The sequence below is a fragment of the Trachemys scripta genome, chromosome 2, assembly GCF_013100865.1.
Source record: "Trachemys scripta elegans isolate TJP31775 chromosome 2, CAS_Tse_1.0, whole genome shotgun sequence".
Taxonomy (NCBI): Eukaryota; Metazoa; Chordata; order Testudines; family Emydidae; genus Trachemys; species Trachemys scripta.
The window spans coordinates 48,273,381-48,298,358 of record NC_048299.1 but is presented as its reverse complement, the minus strand read 5'-3'; the positions used below and the strand labels follow the sequence as shown (position 1 = coordinate 48,298,358).

General features: G+C 39.5%; 1 protein-coding gene across 2 annotated transcripts in view; it reads right to left on the bottom strand.

Annotated features, from left to right (window-relative positions):
• Positions 1 to 24,978, bottom strand: part of GLCCI1 (glucocorticoid induced 1) — a 96,858-nt gene that overhangs the window by 54,231 nt on the left and 17,649 nt on the right. For both annotated transcript variants that reach the window (XM_034760522.1, XM_034760523.1), the window contains exon 2: positions 15,238 to 15,389. In XM_034760522.1, the coding sequence (XP_034616413.1) occupies positions 15,238 to 15,389 (152 nt within the window). The remainder of the gene's footprint in view (positions 1 to 15,237; positions 15,390 to 24,978) is intronic.

The following is a 24,978-nucleotide window of genomic DNA, read 5'->3' as shown; positions in this document are numbered from 1 at the left end:
CTTGAGGGTAGGACTTGTAAGTGAGACTATCCTGCTGTGGAAGAGAAGCTCTGCAGGGGCCAGGAAAAGGAGCCCAGAAGCAGAAGACTTCAACCGTTCAAAGGGCAAAGCAGAAGCAGTTATTAATTTTAAGATTTATTTTTTGAGTTTCATTTGGACCATTCTGTTACCTCAGAAGGGATTTGGACTTTATGACTTGGCCAGAAGACTGAGCCACAGAAGACCCAGTGAGAGACAGACAGCCTCCAGAAAGAGCCCAGGATACTGGCGACGCAACAGGGTGCTCTAAGGATGAGTGAAGCTCCATCACACATACATACAAGACTAAACAAAAACAATGGTTCTGTTTGAAATTGCCCAGTTCCAATCACTTAAATGGTCTTACTATTTTTGCTATTTTTACCACAGTACATAGTCCAGAGCATATAATCTTTTGAATCTGGCAGCACTTTAATGTTTCATTTTTTGTTTTTTTAAAGCATCCAAATGCACACTATGTGCTTTACAACTCAAAGACATGGTTCTTGCCACAAAAGCTAGTAATGGATCTGATGCTATGAGTGTGGACAACAAACAGCAGGATGGGGATGAGGTGACAATGAGATTATCTGCTATGCAGTGTGCATGTGTTTTTAAAATGCTTTATTGAACTGAATATACAGGAACAAAAACTACTACTATATATAGAAGGACTTGTATTGGTCCAAAGATTTGTAAAGTCAAACATTAAGCATGTAAATAATTTTAATCATGTCAGTAGTCCACTAGAAGGCACTGGGAATACTTGTATGAAATATTACTACTCAAATTGGTAAATATATGCACCCCCAGCCTACAGGGAGCATGATGAAAAGAGCATTTTATACAACTGCTTGTAGCCAAGGATTCTGAGTTTTGTATTTCTCAGACTATAATAAATCAGTTAACTGATAATGCACTGAAATTTGAAATCCATCAATGTGGTATCAGCAACGGAAATCAGAAAACTGCAAAAATCCCACAAACATGCAGAAACCTGTTTGAAAAGAAAACAGCATCATTTTCACAGGGGATACACAATCCCCGAATCCCATTCCTACAGATCATTATTTGCTGTACATTTTCCTTAGTATTTTGTAGTTTAAAAACAGTATTAAGTAGCAACATTTTCTGTATATTTCCAACATCCGATATGTCTCTCTTTATGGAGATCTATAAAGACCATGAATTAAAACTTTAAATGTTGTTTGTGTTGATATATTGTGTAAATACCCAAAATCATCATTCTGCAAAGGCTTCATAATTTTAAAAAAATTCCAAATCTGGATCAGGTCACTTATAACAAAGAGTAATAGGGAGGGATTTTAATAAATAAAAGCTTGGCAGATCAGAAAAAGAGGGCATTCCATATAGCAGGGGTCGGCAACCTACGGCATGAGTGCCAAACACGGCATGCGAGCCGATTTTGAATGGCACGCTGCCTGCCAACTGAGAGGAGGAGGAGGAGGAGGAGGGGCGTAGGGGCCGGAAAGTGCCACGCTGTGGGAAGAAGGGGGAGGAGGAAGCTTGGCTGCCGCAGGGCCAAGCTTCTGCCTCCTGCCCCTGCAGGGGAGAGCGGGGGGAGGGGTCCCGGCCCCCCGCCCCACTCAGCCCCCCACTCTCCCCTGCGGGGGCAGGAGGCAGAAGCTTGGTCCTGTGGCAGCCAAGCTTCCCCCTCCCCCTTCTTCCCACAATGTGGTGCATTCCGGCCCCTCCTCCTCCCCCCTCTCCCTGCCGGCGACGGAGCGGAGCGGAGCAGAGCCGAGCGGCAGCGTGCTCGCTGCTCCATAGAGCAGGCAGAAAGAGGTAGGGACGGGCCTTCGGGAAGGGGGTGGAACAGGGCATATCCCTCCCAGCCCCCTGCCCTGAGCCACTCAGGGCAGGGGACTGGGAGCACCCCCACAAGCCGAGCACCCCAGCCTTCTGCCCTGCACCCCACACACATCCCAGCCCTCTGTCTTGACCTCCCCCCCACACCCAGCCTTCTGCCCTGCCCCCCCACCCCCCCCCCCAGCCCTCTGCCCTGACCTCGAGTCGCCCTGCTCAGCCCGCTGCAGGCCTAGGTGAACAGAACCCCAAGCTGGAAGTGGGCTGAGCAGGCTGGCAGCGTAAGATCAGCATTTTAATTTAATTTTAAAGGAAGCTTCTTAAACATTTTGAAAACATTGTTTACTTTACATACAATAGTTTAGTTATATAATATAGACTTATAGAGAGACCTTCTAAAAACATTAAATGTATTACCGGCACGCAAAACCTTAAATTAAAGTGAATAAATGATGACTCGGCACACCACTTCTGAAATATTGCCTATCCCTGCCATATAGGTCATGACATAGTGAAAGGCATGGAGAAACTTGTGGGAAGAAGTGAACAAATAGGCTAGCAGAACTGGTGGTGCACAGAGGACAGAAATGATGTAGTAAGAGATTAGGTTGAACAGATATGAAAGGCCCTGATAGGAAGTTTAAACTTTATAGGATAGGGAAAAGGGGGAAATCAGTGGAGGAATTCAAAGGGATGACGACAAAGGGACATCAAGAGGTGAGATTACTTTAGCGGATGTTGGCTGTTACTAAAACTGATATTGGATTTTTGAATGTTAAGGACATAAGAACGGCCATACTGGGTCAGACCAAAGGTCCATCTAGCCCAGTATCCTGTCTTCTGACAGTGGCCAATGCCAGGTGCCACAGAGGGAATGAACAGAACAAGTAATCATCAAGTGACCCATCCCCTGACGCCCATTCCCAGCTTCTGGCAAACAGAGGCTAGGGACACCATCCTTGTCCAGCCTGGCTATTAGCCATTGATGGACCTATCCTCAATGAACTTATCTAGTTCTTTTTTGAACTCTGTTATGGCCTTCACAACATCCTCTGGCAAAGAGTTTCACAGGCTGACTGTGTGTTGTGTGAAAAAATACTTCCTTTTGTTTGTTTTAAATCTGCTGCCTATTAATTTCATTGGGTGACCCCTAGTTCTTGTGTTATGAGGAGTAAATAACACTTCCTTATTTACTTTCTCCATATCAGTCATGATTTTATTGACTTCTATCATATCCCCCTTTAGTAGTCTTTTTTCCAAGCTGAAAAGTCCCAGTCTTTTTAATCTCTCCTCATACAGAAGCCATTCCATACCCCTAATCATTTTTGTTGCCCTTTTCTGAACCTTTTCCAATTCCAATACATCTTTTTTTGAGATGGGGCAACCACATCTGCACACAGTATTCAAGATGTGGGCGTACCATGGATTTATATAGCGGGAATATGATATTTTCTATACCTTTCTTAATTATTCCCAACATTCTGTTCACTTTTTTTTTTTTTTTTGACTGCCGCTGCACACTGAGTGGATGTTTTCAGAGAACTATCCACAATGACGCCAAGATCTCTTTCTTGAGTGGTAACGGCTAATTTAGACCCCATCATTTTATATGTATAGTTGGGATTATGTTTTCCAATGTGCATTACTTTGCATTTATCAACATTGAATTTCATCTGCCATTCTGTTGCCCAGTAACCCAGTCTTGAGAGATCCTTTTGTAGCTCTTCATAGTCTGCTTGGGACTTCACTATCTTGAGTAGTTTTGTATCATCTGCAAATTTTGCCACCTCACTGTTTTTTCCAGATCATTTATGATTTGAATAGGTCTGGGCCCATTACAGACCTCTGGGGGACACCACTGTTTACCTCTCTCCATTCTGAGAACTAACCATTTATTCCTACCTTTTGTTTCCTATCTTTTAACCAGTTACCAATCCATAAGAGGACCTTCACTCTTATCCCATGACACCTTACTTTGCTTAAGAGCCTTTGGTGAGGGACCTTGTCAAAGGCTTTCTGAAAAATCTAAGAACACTATATCCGCTGGATCTCCCTTGTCCACATGCTTGTTGGCCCCCTCAAAGAATTCTAGTAGATTGGTGAGGCATGATTTCCCTTTACAAAAACCATGATGACTCTGCCCCAACAAATTATGTTAGTCTATGTGATGAACATAATTTGTTGGGGAAGTGTTACAAGAATTCTAAATACATTTCTCCAGAAGGTGTTATTTGTGCTTCTCAAAAGAATAATCTAAATTAACCAGTTACCTATTTGTGCATAAAAAGAATTCTGCAGGACTTCGAATAACAAATTGCACAATGCATAGTTTAGCAGCATAAGTTTCCTGAAGAGAGCACCCAATCACCTTACTTCTGTTGGCTGTTTTTAACAAAAACACCCAGGCTGTGTATTAGAAACCAAAAGTTAACAGAAGCTGACTAAATCCAAGTGTAATTAACTACTATTTTTTATGCTGTAATGCTCAAAGAAAACACAAAGCTACATTAAATTTAAACATTTTTCTAGTTTAAATCTAAGGTGTCACTTGTAAAGAAAATTTTCAAATGTTTCTTTTAATTTTTTCCCTTTCAAAATATCATTGGAACTGACAGTACATAACTCACTAGTGTCCTGATCCTATAGTCTAATCCAGCAGCATAGAATCCTATGTCTGGGTAGTCTACTTCAAACAACATTCCTGAACCCATGAGTTTTATCTGATCACATTGCAGGATCATTACACGATCACTGTTTCAGACCAAGTCAGATCTGAAGTCCAAGGAAGTACAGTGGGTGTCCATAATTCTTCTTCTACATGGAAATAGTTTAAAATAGAGAATGTGTGATGTGACTGATACTATGTTTGAAATTATCATTGTCATAGAGAAGCCATTTTTCAACTTACTTCTAAAAACTGGTTAAAGAATCAAACATTAAAAGCAAATATTATACTAAGTGTGTGGTAAAATATCAGCTCTTGGAAGGCGTGGCAGGGTAAAAGAGAAGTATATTTCTCTTTTCTTCTTCCCTATTTCTCACTAGTCACACACTGTTCAAGTCAACTTTAAAAAAAAAAAGTGATATTTTCTTATTGGTGGCTTGGGTTCTCTGTGAAATCACTGTACTTTTCATATGTTCCTTGTAATTATTGAAAACTTCTAGAAAATACTTCTCTGCACCAAACTATTACCTTGCTCAGCCAAGAAGCACAAAGAAATTCATGAATACGGAGGTGACTATGACAGAAAGATCTGAACTGGTCACGAGACAAATACGGTAGGTCCTCACTTGTTGATAGGAGTCAGTGACATCTGAAGCTCCAAAATTAAAAACAGCCTTTGTACAAGGAGCTCTAGGAATACTTCACCACACAGGACACAGCTTGAGTGCACAAACGTACAAAAAAAAAAAAAAATCTCAACTGTTCTGATGTAATTGACACTTTTGTATATTTAGGGAGACATATTTGAAGATCAAGATGCAAGTAAATCTATATATTTTATGATTAAACCTTAACAAAATCCCTTGTGGCATCCAATGCTAATAGCTAACACTGAACAATTTATTTAAATAAACTGGTTGCCATCTGTTCAATCATGTCCACTACTTTGGTTATAAATTCTGGTTTCCCATGTTCTATAAATAGATGAATATGCTATACAGTAGTTAGAGTAAAATACACGGTCATCTCTCAACACCAATTAAAAAAGTTGCCAATATTTCAGAGAATCAAGAAAATAACCAAAAAAGAGACTGGTAGTATAACTAGGCCTTTGTAAAGAGATGTGCATGTGAAGATGTGTTTTGATGTACTTCACAAGCTTCCCCCGCCCTCCCATATGAAGCTGACTTCACCCTTCTATCATGATTCTAGTGTTCCTTTCCCATTCTGCAGAGATTCCTTATTTGATCATGCCTAAAAGTTGAACTTCACTAGCAGTTTTTTAAAGTCTTGTTTCTGAAGGGGGGAAAAAGATGTGGAAGACAACTCAATAGCCTAAACACTCATTTGAGCTCAGAAAGAAAATAGCTATTGCCAAATGACTGGAGTTCATAAATATTTACAGAATAAGTCTGCTCTGTTTCAATCACAATTGAAAAGGTTTCTTTGATGTTTTTGTTTTGAATCGTATGGAAACCTGGAACTATTTGTGAAGGGCAATATATGCATATATTGTATTACAGATGGGATAAAAGAAATGCTGACCACAACCTAAGGTATTGAAATTCTCCTAAATGGAAAATATAGCTTTGGCTAGGGGACTTACTTTCTTCCTAATTCAAGACAAAGCATCATGCAATTGACTAGAATTTAGAAAATAAATCCAGGATCAATAATTTTGCGCTTGGGTGTTTCACGAGAGTGCAAAAGCTCGTCACTTGCTCTTCTTTTGTGCTAAGATGGATTGTTGTGTCCCAACGTGACTGGGTAAGACAACAACATAGTGGCTATCTATAGGCTTCCAACAAAGATTCCTAAACAAACAAACAATTTCCTTGTCTCATTTTAAGTGTCTAATTCCTAAATTCCTAAAGTCTTAAAGTGAGGCTCCTTGGTCATGGAATTTAAAAGTGGATACCATTGACATACCCTTATGTTATGGAAAGGAAGCAGCTAAAGTTGAGAATTCTTTCTACTAAAAGTCAGATTTTTGGCCCTTCCTCAAAAAATAGTTTTCACTTCCAATTTTGCAATTGTGTTGGGTATCCAGAATTTTAAAGCAATTTGGACACAATTTTTTCTGACCTAGAAAAAATGTCAAACGATTAATTCCTACTTTTGCCGCCATCCTTTATTTCAAGCAGCTTATCCTGGAAACTTTAAATTACATGAAAGTCTCATGAAATCCAGTGCCTGGGCACAGTTTTGAGACTGGAAAGTTCAGAGAGGGGGATGGCCACCTATACTTGAATTTATCTGCTTTCCAAGTTATTAAAGACAAATGGCCAGTTAGGAGCCTTGGCACTTTTTTTTAATTAAAGTTGCCAAACACATGGTGAAGATCTAAGCTTTCATAAAGACACAAAGCAGAACCTCCCTACCAACCAACGGTGAAAAACACAGACTCCATGAACTCCATTAGAGACCTTGCTACGCCAATCTAACATGAGATGCTTGTGCACTGCAGTGATGGGTGCTGGCATAAAAGCCTAAGATAGGACTAAAGATTTATTATTTTTTGATAGATTCATCTACCAAAATATTGGATTTCTAGACAGGTTTTCAGTAAATATTAGAAACACACAATTGAAGTAGTTTGGTACACATTGTAAGTGGCTCACCAGTCAATTGTGCCGGATCCTCAGCCCCACTTATAATAGCACTTGACTACTTTAAGCAAGTGCTAAACTAGTCAATGGGACCAAAATGTTTGCACCAGACTCAGACAATACAGACTGCTGTGGAAATATTATTGACATATAGAATAGACACCCCATTGCTTCATCAAGTTGTTTATAAGAGACCACAGTGCCAGTTCCTAGGCACTGGACTCTGTTAACCTAGATGTAACAGAACCTTGGCATCAGGTTAGATTGATCCACGGGGTTCTGGGGACCTCAGTGCCACAATCTTGGCTCCAAATTAGGTCAACCTAGAGGAAGCTGAGGACCTCTGTGAAACGTTGATGGCATCAGGATCTCAATACCATGTTAAGTGAGCATAGAAGATCCAGGGACCTCTGGTCCCCAATGTGATCAGAACCCTGAAGCTGGATTAGGTTGACCCAAGGGCCTCTGTGCCATAGACAACTCTACGACAACTTTGAGAGTGGGCTCAGTAGCTGGTTAAGATGAAGAATGAGGGCAACTCTTAAGCCAGGCAAAAGTCACTTACGCTAGCAGATCTACAAAGTAGATGCTCGATTTGCATATTGCCAGACTTAGCTGACTGGGTTTGAGGAGCCTCCCCCGCCAGAAGGAATGCATAAGGTAGCCTTCCCACTTGTGCAATCCAGAAAATATCCATACCAGACAAGTACCATTTCTTCTTTGTTCTTTCAAATAAAGAAACATGTCATAATTAAACAAAATCGTTTTGAAAAGGCAGAAAAAAAGGTAAGATTGACAAAGTATCTAGGACATGACATGCAATCAGAGTTCGCTGCAGCTTCAATGGTTAAGAAGGAACTGAGGAACAGTTGGGGTCACTCACTCTTCTAACCTCTGACCCCTCCGTCAAGGAATAAGGGAAGACAAATGGGAAGACATCTTATGAAAGAAGATGCTTGCATTTAGGACTGAACATTATCAGGCTTCATCAGATCTCCTTCTATGAAGTACTCCTCACTGGGATTCTGCTATTAGAAAGAATAGGCCTCCTACAACCAAGAGATGTAAGCATCAACCAATTCTACTCAAAGCATTTCTATGAAGCACAGCTGTCTTGGAGAGTTGAAAGGTAGGGGCTGTAAGACACTGGCTAGCATAGGAATCACAGAAAATAATAACTCAGTAAAAAACTACCTTTGCAAAAAACTTTGATCATGCTGCATCACAGGCAAGAAAGTGCCTTGTATATCAGGACTTAAATTCAATCAGGAAAAAAAAAAGTGAAGTGTCAGTTGGGCATCTTTTGAGCATTATATTTATATAAAGATATTTAGTTAGAATATTCAATTTTGAAAAGTAGGAAGATGTATTTGCTCAGTGATTGGTCAATTCTGCATTTCAGAAAGGGATGGCATTAACTTTAAAACTCTAAAAATACACTTTTTTATGAAGTTGTTCCAAAAATGGACTATTCCCTTTTATGGAAAGGCTCCTCAGCCAAGTAGGAAAAAGATTAAGAGCTGAGTTTAATGCTGACACAGCTATAATGCTGATCCTAAATTCTCTGAAATCATGAGCAACTGAATGTACAAAATAGACACATTGTTGCATAGCTGAGAAGCCTTCTTTCTTTATCTATGTCCTCTACATTCATACTAAAAGTTGTGTGTGGGGGGGGGGGGGGGGGGGTTGTGTGTGGGGTGGGGGGTTGGGAAGAGACTAATCCATTTTTTAAATTCACCAACAGAACAAAGAACAGAAGAATAAACCACATACCTAATCAGACATTCATGTATAATTAGAGAGACAAGGTGGATGAAGTAATGTCTTTTATTGGACTACCTTTTGTTGAGAAAGCCACACTTTTCAGCTTCACAGAGCTCCTCCTCAGGTCTGGGAAATGTACTCAGAAAGTCACAGCTGAATACAAGGTAGAACAGATTGTTTAGCATAACTATGTAACACATATTGCAAGGGACCATTCAAGGTGAAGTGACCTGTTAATTCCCCTCCAGGCATGAGAAGGGGGAGTGGGGCTTAGCATGTCATAGATGTTAATAAGCCATAAACACAGTGTGTCTATTCAATGCATGAGTTTAGCATCTAGCAAAATTATGAATTTAAGCTCCCAGGCTCATCTTTTGAATGTGTTGTGCAGGCTTCCTTTGAGGATAAGCACTGAGAGATCAGATATAAAGTGATTGTTTTGTGAAGTGTTCTCACACACGTGATATGTTTTTGTCTTATTTTTTTTGTATGATTTCATTGGTGAGAAAGAGAGACACTCTATGTGCGCGAACAGAAAGTGGTCCAATAAGATATTACTTCACCCACCAATATCCTGGAACCAATACGGCTACACCACTGCATACACATTCATGTATAATGTTGACTATAATGTACCACAGGCGTCAGTCCTCTGGAGAGCTTTTCAAGATTTATGGAAAATTGAACAGATCACTGAGAAAGTGGCTCTCATATACTAAGCAAAGTGGATTTCATTTTTAAAGATGGATCATTTGAAAAGCAGTGTGAATCTATTTGGACTTCCAGAATTACAAGAAGGGAAAAAATATTGACAGAAGTAGCGTGGGCTTTTCTACACTACCACCGCACAATTTCTATACTACCATTTTTTAAAAATCTCCCACTGTTGCAATATTACTGGTGCAGCAACAGTGGGAATACTAGTGTAGACAGGACACAGACATTTTTACCACACACTAAGGTGCTAAGCTTGTAAAGTGTAGTGCACATTAAGGACGTATGATTAGGAATGATGCTATATTTGTTATACATTGACATTATTCCTCTATTAAGGAAATAAATAAACTCAAAATGTATTAGTTATTCTTTTAAAAAATCATAACAAGCAGACCAGTTATAATAACAGGTACCCAAATGTCCTCAAGGACAAAGACACCTCTCTTTGCCAGCATGGACCATCATATGTAGTACATCAGGGACATGGAAAGGGCTGTGATCCCTGCCTGCTTTACTTTAGAATTGCAGATTTCCGCTTACTTTTCTCTTCCTTCTCAAGAAACTCATGTGAAGTACATCAAAACACATCAACAGTGAGAGAAACAACTGAATTATAGGTTTCAGAGTAGCAGCCGTGTTAGTCTGTATCCGCAAAAAGAAGAACAGGAGTACTTGTGGCACCTTAGAGACTAACAAATTTATTAGAGCATAAGCTTTCGTGGACTACAGCCCACTTCTTCGGATGCATATAGAATGGAACATATATTGAGGAGATATATATACACACATACGGAGAGCATAAACAGGTGGGAGTTGTCTTACCAACTCTGAGAGGCCAATTAATTAAGAGAAAAAAACTTTTGAAGTGATTATATGAAGTGTGTATATATATCTCCACAATATATGTTCCATTCTATATGCATCCGAAGAAGTGGGCTGTAGTCCACGAAAGCTTATGCTCTAATAAATTTGTTAGTCTCTAAGGTGCCACAAGTACTCCTGTTCTTCTTTTAACTGAATTATAGTTACTCGTTAGAAGAAAGAAAGCAAAATTCTTTTCTTTGGTACTCTGCGTAAACGCTGCTGCATAGACATTGCTGCTGAAATCTACACTACAAGTGATGAAGTATACATTACAAAGGCTATGGTGCCTGATAATAAGCTCACAGAGGCCATGTCTTAATAGGCTGCCCAGAAAAGGTCCGTGTCTTTTGTTCTCCCAGAAATCAGTCCTCTCCCTATCAAACTGCCCTACATGTCCAAGTTTATCCCTTTGTCACTTCCATCATGTGAGGGTCTCAGCATAGTCTTCATTCCGTTTTTGGGATGCATGTGTGTCATTGTTCATTCCAGCACCATTCCTGGGGGAGCCTTCCTGTATAGAAAAAATGTAATGTCTCCCTGTAGTGTCACCATTTATATAACCAAAATATATATTTTATTTTAGTCCATTACGGATTGGTTTATAGAAGCATATCAAATGATTTACTTCAGCTCCACATATAATGTCTACTGAAAAAGCAAAATACAGGATTTCCTAATAAATTTTTTTAAATCTAGCTTTACTTTTGGTCTGCCTGGTGGACATCTTGCTTTTGTAGTTATATGTTCATACATTCAATCTCCCCTCCTCTTTTTTTCCCTGGAAGAAAATACTTTTGTCCTTCGATCTGTTAACCTCCCTTGCTTGGCTGACCCTTCCAACTGGAAGAGGTTAAGTTTAGTTTACAGTCAGAAGGCTAAAACTTGTCTTCTATCCTTTTCCGTTTTAGGGAGTGGGAGGAAGCCCAGGAATGAGAAGGGAAAAATAATAGTAAGTGTTTGATATTCCTGTTTCCTTAGAAAAGATACCAATAAAAGAGTATTTTAAAAATGAAAGCCAATGAAGTAAATACACTCAGCACTGATCTGATATTTCAAGCCCTCAGATTCAATAACCATTCAGAGTCAAGTTCAACAATCCACTTCATCTTAGTAGCCTTATTTTTCAGAAGTGAAGCACCAGTTGCCCATGAAACACTTCAACAACAGTTGGACCACAATTTCTATTTAAAAACAAAATCAAAAATACAGAAAAATTTGTGTTACCTGGCCCACTGCATCTATGTAACAAGGAGTAAGCCTTAATGATTTTAGTCAACCATATTGTATCTAATATATTAGCAAACGCTAACCAGCCATTTTGACGATTTGATGCAAAGTACATGCAGAAATATCTACATTCCATGATTTCATGGAAAATCTGGAAGTTGCTGAATTCATATTTATTCTAGAAAATAACTTAAACATTGGAAACCTGAAGTTGTCTAAAGGAAACAGGAAATCAGATAGAAACAAGGAATTTTCATTATTAGGTTCAATGAGAAAGACAAGGTAGGTGAGGGAATATCTTTTATTGAACAAACGTCTGTTGATGGATTGTAGAAGTTATCAAGTTCTTAATTTAGAAGAATACATTGGAGACTTGACAATGGACAACTGCATAGCCATGTTCTGTACAGAGTAGTCTGTATCACTGAAGTCTATTTTTAAATTATTTTAATGAACAATTTTGCTGTCAGAGGAAAGGAGGACTCCTAAATGTGAAACCAGGCAAATTACAATGATATCCTTGTTCAAGCTTGGTGGTATGAGCTGCTAGACCTTTCTTCCTCACTGGTAAGCTCAGTGTAATGTCACCAGGTACCAAAAGGCAAAATAAGTTAGGCCACCCTAAGAAGTCAGAGGTCCTAGTGAGAGCGGCTCCCAGAGACACCAGGAAACACTGATGCCTGCAGAGCTCTCCCAATCCAGGGGAGAGAAGGACCATGGTAAAAAGTGGCATCAGTCTAGGGAGGAGCCAGTTGGATGCCACAGCTGGCCTGAATTAACAAGCACAGCCCAAGAAGGAAGAGTGTGGGCCTCCTGTGCCAAAGAGAGAAAAGCCTGACAGGAAGTCTCCTTACCCCAAAGAGGAGGGAACGGAAGACACCTGAACCTGAGGGAGACCCTACAGGCTAGGGAGGCCAGGGCTGAAATTCCCACAGCTTCCAAGAGGTGACTGAATCAATCTCCACCCTGAGGAGAGGGGGGGGGGGGAAGAGTCCCAAAGTTAGGAAGCCAAACCTAACAATTTAGCTTGCTAATTAGACTAAAACAACTGAGACTACCTTTTTGATCTATTTACAAGGAAAAGCCGAAGAAGTCAGCAGAACACTGAAACTCCACCCTAAACCACAAGCTGTAAGAAGAAACTAAAATGGCGGCAGTCTGGCAGTGCCTTTTATGTCCTCAGTGAGGTGCATGAGGAGAGTGAGAGTGCATGTGTGGACCAAACAGACACTCCAAGGGAAAAATTCTCTGGTCCTGGGCACATGAGCAACCTGAAATGCACTACACAGAGACAAGCACTCGAAGTTACAAAATATAAAATTAAAATAAACTATTACAATTCAATTCAATACACAACCATTTGTTCCATTAAATTACAAGGGCTGCAAGTCCGGTAAATTCATAACAGTTTGTAAGGCTTGTTTAACTCTTGCCTCCATTCCCATGGAATGATGGCTCATTAATATGTTAGCTTTTATAACATCCAACATACAATGTACTGCAGAATATTTGGCCAACTTCAAATTCAACCAAATATCAAGATGATGTTTTAAACTGCCTATTCATCAATGACATCAGCAACAGCAGTCCTCATACAAAAAAAGCGATTAGTAGCTTAAACCCCAACTTGATTCTGTGATGGGATTCAAACATACAACCAGTGGCCTGGATAGTAAGCTGGTACATAAGACATGAAGTCAGGCTAGCACTATCATGGACACTGAGTCCTTTGAAGCCGAAACACAGTACAAGCTATTTAACACTAAACTTTCTCCACAGATGCTGAACAAGACTTATCTCTTAAAGCAGGGGTTCTCCAACTGCATTGCACCATGACCCTCTTCTGACAACAAAAATGACTACATGACCCCAGGAATGGGGGACCAAGCCTGAGCCTGCCCAAGCCCTGCCATCCTGGCTGGGGACCGAAGCCAAATCCCAAGCTCCATGCCCTGGGGGAGGGGCGAGAGGGGGGCACAAAGCCAAAGCTCCAGGGCTTCAGCCCCAGACGGGGGGCCTGTAATCTGAGCCCCGCTACCCAGGGCTAAACCCCTCAGGCTTTGGCCATGGGTGGTGGGGCTTGGGTTTCATCTTCAGCCCGGGCCCCAGCAAGTCTAACCCCAGCCCTGGTGACCCCATTAAAACGGGGTCCTGACCCACAGTTTGAGAACCGCTGTCTTAAAGGTAAAAACTTGGGGACCTACAAAGTTGACTTTGAAGGCTTGCATTTAGAAGTTGGGTTAACCTGAGTAAATTGTGATTCCTCGTTAGCATGATGTAACATCTGCATATTTAACAGATGTTCTTACTTTAGGCTCTTTCCTCCAAGTCTAAATTTAGCTATGTTGAACACAATTTGCCACTTGCTAGTCTGAATAGTCAAGGGTATTTCCAGGTGGAGGACAGAAAAAATAGTCTGAATAATCTACTATGCCAGTGCACCTCTGAATGTTAGAAAAACATTTGCACCAATAGTATTCACTAATCCTCTTGGTCCAAAATGCCTGATGAACTTGAATCAGAAATCAAAAGCTATGGCTTGCTTTGAAATGTTCATAATACACACCACTAAAATACTGTTTCCTACACTGGGCTTAAGCAATGCCATTCCCATTGCTATTAATGGAAACTGCTTGACTAAAAACGTGTGCAACTCTACAAGTTTAAAGGATAGGTAACTGAGGAGTACAAGCTTTTCTCCTATCTCACTCTCTATCTAATAGAATGAAATGTGTGCGTCTAATTTCTGAAAAATACAAGAAAAGCCACATGGCCCAGCACCTGATAATGTCCAACTTTTCTTGTCCATTTTAACAAAAACAAAAGAACCAAAACACAAAAAAGGTAAAGTGACTGGTTAATCTTAGAGATTAGAGTAAAAACTATGGTTCTGCTTGAATTTAATAATTTATAATACTTAACAGAACTCTTTTCAATCTGTTTCAAGAGTGGTATTTTCCAAGAGTTAAAAATATTAGACCATTTCAGTGATGAGTGCAAAAGCTATCTTCATACTGTCATTCCCCAGGTCATTTTACCACCAATATTGTAAGTAATTAATAGATATTAGAAGCTAACCTTTCATTCACTGCTTTCAGGAGTAGCAAAAATTACAACAGCAAGAGGACTGCTTTATTAAGGTTGTAGAAAAGAATACAGCACCTATTCATAATTTACTAGTTTGCCACCGACAGAAATTCACCTCAATTATATTTTTAAAATGTATATACTTGTGCTTATTAATTAAAATGAAGGATTATTGAAAACTTACTTTCTAAAAGCACAGAAACATTCTGAATTATTCAATATATTAGTAAGATCAAACCACCAAATTACAAAAACATTATCATACCCTAATTTTTTCAGAATTATATATTTGTGCTGAGATTTTGAAAGAAAAGCTGCTGTTCTACTGAAGAGAGTTTAGTTGACATTTTGGACAAGAAAATAAAATGCAAACAGGGACAGACCAATTTATCAGGCAATTTTTGTCCTGTGATTTTTTTTTTTTTTTATAGATTTTTTTGATTGTATAGATTTTACCTGAGTAGCTTTATCTTTCATGCATGAGGGGTAGTGTACATGGGGATCACGAGGCCATTGTCCTGTGAGATAAGGTCCTGTTATTGTGTCCAAAGAAGAGGTTCGCCTTATGGTACCAGAGGTTCTAACTTGCTGGGATTTTGGCCTGTCCACTGCAAAAAAAATAAAATAAAAAGGTTATTCAAGATTTGATACGAAATATAAGCCAGGTAAAACAAAAAGTTATAATTTAAGTAGTTTACCCTTAGCTTTAAGCATGGGAAAAAGATGTTTAAGCAAAAGGGTTTTTGTTTAAATTGAAAACTGTCCTCACATCAAAATCATTTCCCCCTTTAAGTTAAGGTAGTGTTTAAAATGGCCAAATTCGTATTTTTGTAGCCCACTTTTAAAAGATTACTATATAATAAGACAGCCTTTCAAGCCCTAACTAAGAAGAAATTTTGGGAAAAATATCAAGGAATTTTCTCCACCATCCCCCAGTACTCAGATATTGTCTTGCATCATAGGTACTCAAGATTTCCATAAGAATCTTATGAAAACCTTAAATGAGTAATAAGTTTATATTTTGTATATCTTCTTTATAAACATAAGATGATGGTAACACAAGTTTATTTCTTAATTTCAGTTTGTTCCCATTTTTATTTCACTGCAGAACTTTCAATATTTCCAGCCTTTTGCTACCTTGGGTGTTTTGAGACTATTGATATTCTTCTGTGGCTCCATCCACCCTTTCCTGGAATAATGCTCCTCCTCCAGGTCTCTAACTGAAAGTAAGGTGTGACTAATCCTCTCTGAAATCTGAGCAGTAATTTTTTTTTATTTTTATTTTTTCAAACAAAAAGGTTACTGATAGATCCTTTAAAATTAGGTTTCAGACAATGCCCTATCTGACAGCACTCACACAATATACAGGTGAGGTGATCTCACATCAGTGGAAAGACGTCTAAGATCTGTAGTAGCTCTGCCTTTCACACAGTGGATCACAAGGTGCCACTCAGGCTATGTCTACACTACCGCGGTAAGTTGACCTACGCTACGCAACTCCAGCTATGTGAATAACATAGCTGGAGTCAACATACCTTAGGTCGAGTTACCGCGGGGGGTCAACAGGAGAAAATCTCCTGTCGACTTACCTTACTCTTCTCATCGGGAGGTAGAGTACCAGGGTCGACTGGAGAGCAATCTGCAGTTGACTTGGCGGGTCTTTACTAGACCTGCTAATCAACCACTCGTGGATCAATCTCAGAGCATCAATCCCCGCTGTAGTGTTAGACCAGCCCTCACACTCTATTTTTGGGATCTGGCAGAAGGAATTACTTTAAGTTAACACCACTCATTCCATTCAAAGAGATCCCAGTGATTATCAATGAGTACCTTTAACTTCCAAGGCCCTGACAGGCAGAGCACCACAGGGAATCATCATATCACATCTAATTCAATTAGAAGAGTAAGTAGGGAGAGCACAAGATGCCACAGGCTCAGATGCAATCAGTATTTGGAAAGAAGATCTAAAGTATCCTTTCAGCTAAAATATACCAATTCCCTCAAGCACTGTGCTGCTAGGGGAATTGTAGGTCTAGATGAGGAGCAGCTAGCTATAGCTTGCTCCAGGCATGACTGATGTGATTCTGGAGGAAGGGCAAAACATTTTCATAGAGTCTTAGAATTTAAAGCCAAAAGGGATCATCAGATCTTCTAGTCTGACCTCTGTATATCATAGGCCACCACCACCACCCTGCACCCACACGCTAACCCCAACATATAAAATTAGACCAAGGTATTATAGTCCTCAGGAGGCTAAATTTGTGTGGCACAGGCAGGGAGTAAGATAGATGGATCAGTGCCTAAATGGCAGGGGATTAAGTGAGATATAATATCCAGATGAGCCACCCCCACACTGCAGAAGGTGGGGAAAACAAAACAAAACAAAACCAGTCACTGACATTCTGGCCTAGGGGAATACTCCTTCCTGATCCCACATATGGCAATCAGTTAGACCCTAAGCAAGAACCAGCCTGCCAAGCACCTGAGAGAGAAAATTATCAGTACCACCACAGATCACTGAACATTGCATTGGCTACCAACAGAATTCTGGTTTAATTTCAAGGTCCTAGCCATCTTCAAAGACCTGAATGAACTATGGCCGAGTTATCTCTCCACTCTGTCCATATTAACATGCTCAAATAAATAGTGCTTTGGCTGACTGAGCCAAGGTTTCAATTCTTCCTTCAAAACAAGGTATTTGTACTTTATGTAACTTGGAAAAAAACTGTTATATGGTTATTCCCCTTCTGATACAAGCTTCTAGTCCAGTACAAGACGGTTGAGCTTTGTCTCTCTCACTGCAGATACTGGAAGCAGTTCACACTTGGTCACACTTCTTCTACTCTCACAACAGATGAATATTTCTAAAGCTGTACAAAAAGTGTAAACTCATCAGGGTAGATAAAAATCAATGATTTAAAAAAATCAGATGTTATTTATTAAATGCTTTTTGAGGAAAAAACGATCTAAAGATATTTTTAATTAAGATACATTATAGCTCAAAGATATCTCATCATGGAATAGGGATTATAAATTCTAATTCTATATTATGAGACAATATATTCATGTAATGTTTAAGAAAAGCTTTGTAAAGGAGTTCATGGATTAGGAACCCAATCTTATGGTGTTCCGCAGGCTTCTGTATAGATTATTTAGGTTAATCTTTCTATCTACCCAATGGGACTCAGTGCTCAGTCTAGAAGATACCATCAGAGATACTTAGTTTTGCAGTTCTCAAACTGTGAATTTGTGTCTCCAGAGATAACATGCTTGTTAACAGCAAAAATGTTTTAAATAAAGTAATATATAGAGGTGAGAAATAACAGACCTCAACCCTATTGTCCTTCTGCAAATTTGTGTACAGTCAATCCCTTACCTCTCTCTAAAAGTGCAAAGTTTCAAAAAGTTCAATGAATAGAGGATTGTTGAGGCAGAATAGATCTGGACAAGGAGAAGAAGTTTGGAGATAAATGTGAGAAGGGAGGGACAGGCAGTAGAAATGAAAGTGAAGACTTCTGTTTGAGCAGCATATTCCAGAAGTCTTGAGGTCTTTTTGAGTGTGGCCTTCATTGATTTGAGATCTACCATACCATTCTCTCACTAGAAGGGAAAACCTATAATGACAGCAGGCCATAAAAGTGACCCAGTTTGGGAATCTTTTAATTAAGTTCCTCTACCTGTGGATAAGACAAGCATGCGTGCAAAATGCAAAAAGTGCAACAAAGAAATGCAGGGCCTGGCTGCCTGAATGAAACATCGTAAGTGTTCCTTCCCAGGAGGAAGCTGTGTTGAAGATGATGAAAGGAATACATCTGAACATGCAGGATTTTCAGGTTGGTAAACTTTTTTATTTCATACTTCTTTCTTAAGGACTGCTTGTCTTCCTTCTGGACTATTCTTGAATTCTCATGTTTGAGCAAAAAATATAGTTGTTATTCTATGATACTATCATTTTAGATGCAGTTTTGATAAAAAATAGCTGAAATAGATAGATCTTCCTTTTACAATTTCGCCTTTAAAGTAGTAGTGAGTGTCAGTGAATACAATGAGTAATACTAAATGAACAGTATGGTAATAATAATTAAATAACTGCATTGACTTATTTTGTTTAGGAGAATCCATCCTCAACATACAAGATTCTGAAGACTATCCACCTTCAAGATCACCATCATTTTCTACAGTTTCAGAGTTATCTGCCAATGATAGTGTTTCACTCACATCGTGTATGTCACATAGCCACAGTATATTACATGTAGCAAAAAGAAAAATCATCTCCATCATCCAGAAACAACCATAGACAAATTTGCGATAAGAATCAGCAGATTACAAAAAGAGGTAATTGATGAAAAAATTGCCTGGTTTGTTTATGCAACAAACTCTCCTTTCCATATGATTGAAAACCCATACTTCATTAATATGGTTCAGTCATTAAGACCAGGATACAGTCCACCCAACAGAGCAGATGTTGCAGGCAAATTGCTAGATAAAGTGAAGAAAAGAGAAATTGAGCAGTGTGCAAAAGGTCTAGAAGCTGAAATTGTGAACCCGAGTCTTGATGGGTGGAGCAAATGTCCACAATGATCCTATTGTATGTGCTTGTGTGACATTCCCTTCTTCTGTTGTATCAATTGTTTCTGTAAGGAAGACATCAGAAAATGCATACACAGCAGAATACTTACAAGAAGGAGCAGTACAAGCTATAACAAAATGTGAAAAAAAATTCAAATGTCTAATACGCAGCTTGGTCACAGACAATGCTGCAAATGTATTCAAGATGAGAAGAAATTTAGAAGGATAGTCCCAAGCTACTAACATACGGTTGCAGTGCTCATTTGATGCACCTCCTAGCCAAAGGCTTCAGTGTTCCAGAAATAAAGGCTAATGTTGAACACATGCTGAGTACCCTGAAGCCTATTTCTGCAGCCTTGAACAAAATGCATGGAAATAGCTGTTTTATTGCTGATGCTGTTGAAATTTGGAAGGAACTGAGTGAGATCTTAAAAATAGAAATATGCAATGACAGAGTTAAATTACAAGCATTTTAAAAAAAATGGGAAAGTCACACCAGTACTGGTGGAAGTCACTTAAGCACTTGGATTCAGAGGCTGTTGAAGTGATAATCTCACTTTTAACAGCAGTAGCTTCTTCTGCTGGTGTAGAAAGAATATTTTCTTCCTTTGGACTAATTCATTCCAAATTGAGAAATCGTTTGGGACCTGAAAAAGCAGGAAAGCTTGTTTTTCTTTTCCAGATTATGAACAAACAAGAAAATGAAGGTGAAGATGACTGAGTTAGCTGCAGAAGCCAATATTTTAAGTTTCTCATGACCTGGCTGTCATAGTTTAATGAAATATTAAAAAAAAATTAAATTGACTATTTTAGTTAAACTATTTTAACAAAAACAAACCTGATTTTAAAAAACTTGAATGTTTAAAATAAAAAATTCATATGCTTGTTTTGTTAAAATATTATATGTTTGCTGTTGAAGAAAAAAAATCCAGAATACATAATGTTGTTGTTTTAGTTAAATAAAACAATTTAAATGTCTGTCTTGTGAAGTTCTCCTCCTAATACACATAGCAAGAAAATCCTCCAAATACTAATGATTAACCTGTTGAATTGGAGATAGTTCACCTCCCAATGACTTCATAAATATCTGCTTCATTTACCAATGGTAAATGAAATAACCAAACAATCATTCATTTTCTGATATAGCTATAAAACTAATCTGAAAAGTTTTCAAAATAAGTCACTGTTTAAAAATGTATAGAGTATCTTCTAAAAATGAAACCTATATCTATCTCTGAGTTGTGAAGAATACGTATTAAGGTTATAACAACCAACAAGAATGCACTTTTATGTAGAAAAACATGATTAAATCGAGTCTTCCTGACTAGTGATTTAAATCATGATTTACATCAATTTGATTTAAATCAAATCCACCCTGAAACTCATACACAGATTAAGTAGAACTTAACAATGGTTTATTGAATTATATTAACTCTCTGAAGAGGCCATCATACTGAACCTGAAGAACTTCTCAAATGAAGAAGACCTCTCCCCAGTTTGAGACAAATGAGATGTAAAGACCAGTAAGGTAAAGTTAGTAAGAGGAGCCAAAACCAGAAAGATATAAGTTCCACCATCACTAAAATTAGTAGTATTAGTCTATTTTGGGACCACCACATACAGCACTTTCCTGCCAAGAAGTTTTGCAGAAACTTTCAACCCAATGCTGATGGATGACTGGGGATAGTTTTGCAGATTCTCTATAGTAGCTGATGGACATTCTGTCCAGGAGGCTACTGCAGAACACATTGAATAAGCCCTTGGAAACAGTTTATCTGCAGCTGAATATGTTTCAATTATACAGCACTCAATCCACTAGACTATGGAGAATCTGAATATTTTCAGACACAGGCATTTGGGATGTAAATGGATGATGATGTTTTTCTGAATTGATCAGTTCTATTAAGATATATCCTTCCACATTCTCAAATCTAGACGGTGCCACACTCTGTTTTGGGGGCTTAAGTTTAGAGCAAAACAAAGGAAGAATCATTTTCTGTGAGATGTAGAAAGAAGAGTTAGCGTTGGTTATAAATGATTCTATGGCATGAAGAGAACGCCTTTTCCTGGTGGAAGACACAGTGAAGGCTCAAGTCTTCTAAATGCAAAGATTCTGAAGATGTATTTTTAATGTGACTGAAAGCAAGCAGCATGTCTTTGTGGAAAGGAAACAGATAATCAAATGACATTGGTCTGAACTAACAGGTCACAAGAGCCTGTAGTAATGGGAGAACACCCCAGGTTGGGAAAGTAGGCATAACTGTTGGTTTTGATAGATTTGCTTCCTTAAGGAAGCTCAATACTACTGAGTAGTCTACCAGAGCCTTGCATAAAGAATGCATTTATGACCTACTGTTGAGATTCGCTTTTAATGGTCTTAGGATACTCTGCACTATGGAAACTGTATCAGTGTAGCTGCATCACTTGGGTCACCATAACCCCATAACATAGAGACAGTGTGCACCAGCAGAAGGGCTTTTTCATCAGCGCAGGAACATCACCTCCACAAACAAAGGTAATTACATTGACAGAAGCATTCTTCCATCGACATAGCTGTGTCAACACTAGTTGTTAGGTTGACATAGCTATGCCGGTCTGAGGTGTGGATTTTTCACATCTCTAACCAATGTAGCTATGTCAACCTAACTTTTGAGTGCAGACCAAGCCTTTAGCTCAGGTGTAGATCATCCTATCAGAAATTCCAGATTCTCATAAGACGCCAAATTTGACATCAGAATCTGAGATGTCAAACATACCTGTTCTCAGTCTAGTCTCAGCAATGCGTTCTTGGTATATGCTTGGAGTGTGCACCTTCTAAACTCCCCACCCAGAGGGGTAAGTCCCCCTAGAATGTGCCTTATAGAAGGGGGAGAGGGGTCAGACCTCCCCCATAGAGGGGCAGGGCCTCCCCAGATTGTAATGTGCACAAAGGACCCCTCCCAGATCATGGGGAGCAGGGATCAGACATCCGCAGGAGGGCAATGATCCTCTGCTCACATTAAGAAGTTAGGGAGTAGGGTGTGGATACTCGCAGAAAGGCAACCCCCCATCCCCAGTTCACATGAAGTATGGCAGCTTCCCCCCACAAGATCCTGGTGTGCACACAAGGGGGGGCATGGTGTGGGGCTCAAATACCCCTGAGGGGTGTCAATGACTCCCAGATCACACAAAGAGGTGAGGGAATGGGGCTCAGACAATCCCAGAAAGACAAGCCCCCTCCAGAACCTGCTTCACATGGGCGGGGGGGAGTAAGGATGACAGTCAAACCCCTGCTCAAAATTGGCCCAGATCCTGGTGTGCAAACATGGGGTGGGGGGTAGAGCAGGGCTTAGACACCAGTGAGGGGGACCCCCAGATCCCAGTTCAAATGGGAGGTAGGGAATGGGGCTCAGAGACCTTCCCCTGAAAAGGAAGCTCCCTCCAGAACCTGACTTACATGAAGGGGGTGCCACATCTCTGTAGGTGGGCTGGGATCCCCAGATCATGATACACATGGGAGAGGGGAATGCAGGGCTGACAGGTGCCCCTATGTATATTCTCCCCCAGTCCTGCTGTCACTTAACCCCATGTCTCCCTTCCCAGTGCCCAACCCATCCCATCTCACCTCCCCATCACTTGATCCCTCAACCCTTCCCCCTATTCTTTAATCTTTCACCTCTAACCATCCTCCCCTCTTAGCAAGCATCGGGTTGTGTAGTTAAAAAAAAAACCAACAAACCAACATCTTTTGAATATAATGCTGCCCTGTGATTACATTTGCCTCAAATAAAAGTCCCCTTTGATATGAAGCAGTATACCTACTTTTTTTCCCTTCAAATTTCTGCCCTGGTTTAGATTTGAACTCACGGTGCTTGGGTTCACTGACTCTGATATTTCATCAGAGCTTTTGTGATAAGCAGGTGTTTTTCCAGATTGTTATCCTCTCTCACTGCCCATGAACAATGTAATTCCTTTAGCTCATCACTTAATGTGAAAAGCTTCTGACTCTGTAAACTAAAGAAGCAGTTTCCCCCCAATAATGCTTTAATTTGATTTTCACCCAAGAGTTGGGTGCCATGCACTCTGTTGTCCCGTCTCCCCCCTGCCCTCCCAGTACAAGGAGTCCTCATTTGATTTCTATCTGTAAGCAAAAATTGATTGCCAAAATGTCAACTTCAAGAAAAACCATTTATAACTTAAAAATCCCTTGGTCAAATGACCCCAAAATTTGCTCACTAACAGAACCCCACCCTCTAGGAGGCATACCAAATTTCAAGGCAATCCAAGTAACAGTGTAGGTTTTAGAGCACTCAAAAGTTGAGCTTGAAACAGAAAGCTAGTCTTAAGGTTAACTATTAGCAGGGCAAATAAAGCACTTAAAATCTATTCATGGTTTGTCATCAGGCTATCTGGAAAATTTTATTCCATTCCAATGTAATTCACATGCAGTTACAAGGTTTTTGTTTTTTTTTAAATTGGTTTGCAATGGGAATAAAAATAAAATTTGTGTGTTGCACAAAATAACCCTTTTCCTTGAATGAACATTCATATCTGTTTGAATCATGAAGTAGATTATTAGCTAGTAGAAAAATAGCCAAGTTGATAAATGGCTACTGCCCGACTTCTGCCTCCCCCCAAGTATTTGCCTAAGTAGTTATAGCAACATGAGAGAGTTATGACTCCAAATTATTCTGTACTTGGCTGGCTGGCAGCAAGGTCCATTTATAGTACAGTTATGTGACTGCAGACTTATCCTAAGGATAGTGCTCCAATTTAAATATTAAGATTTTATTAGGAAAAAATGTTCTAGTTCTTATGATTGTGAAGAAATATTCCAAAAGTGGAGATTATAAATTGATGCAATTATTTCTGCCTTAGACTGTGAACAGCCTGAAAATGGCACATAAAGCTACCAAGAGATTAAAGTGATAAAATTTGGCCTGATGTCCTTTCATCAAGTAATATTAGGTCATCCAGTTTTGTTCTGGTTGGACAGAAAGCCACATGGTTTGATGTGGTTGCAGAACTTGGTGCCTTTCCAGATGATGAGTGGGTCTAATATGAGAGTTCCTATTTCAGGTATAGTAAAAAGCGACAAAGAACTGTGGCACCTTATAGACTAACAGAAGTATTGGAGTATAAGCTTTTGTGGGTGAATACCCACTTGCGTCTGACGAAAGCTTATGCTCCAATACTTCTGTTAGTCTATAAGGTGCCACAGTTCTTTGTCGCTTTTTACAGATGCAGACTAACACGGCTACCCGTCTGATATTTTAGGTATAGGTTTTTGAGTATGGCTTAAATCTCCCTTGCCTAGATTATAGTTGGGTGCTGGTTATCCAGTTTGGCTGGATATTGCGCTCCCTGTAAATTAATTACACCTCTACCCAGATATAACATGAATTCAGATACAATGTGGTAAAGCTATGCTCCGGGGGGGGGGGGGGGGGGGGGGGGGGAAGGGCGGGGCTGTGCACTTTGGCGTATCAAAGCAAGTTCTATATAACGCAGTTAGATTTTTTGGCTCCCGAAGACAGCGCTATATCGAGGTAGTGGTATAGTTGTTATTACTGTGATAACTGAAATTGCGGACAGTCTTTATCTTTCCTTGATATTTCAATACACCCTGTATATATTGTTGCTATAAAC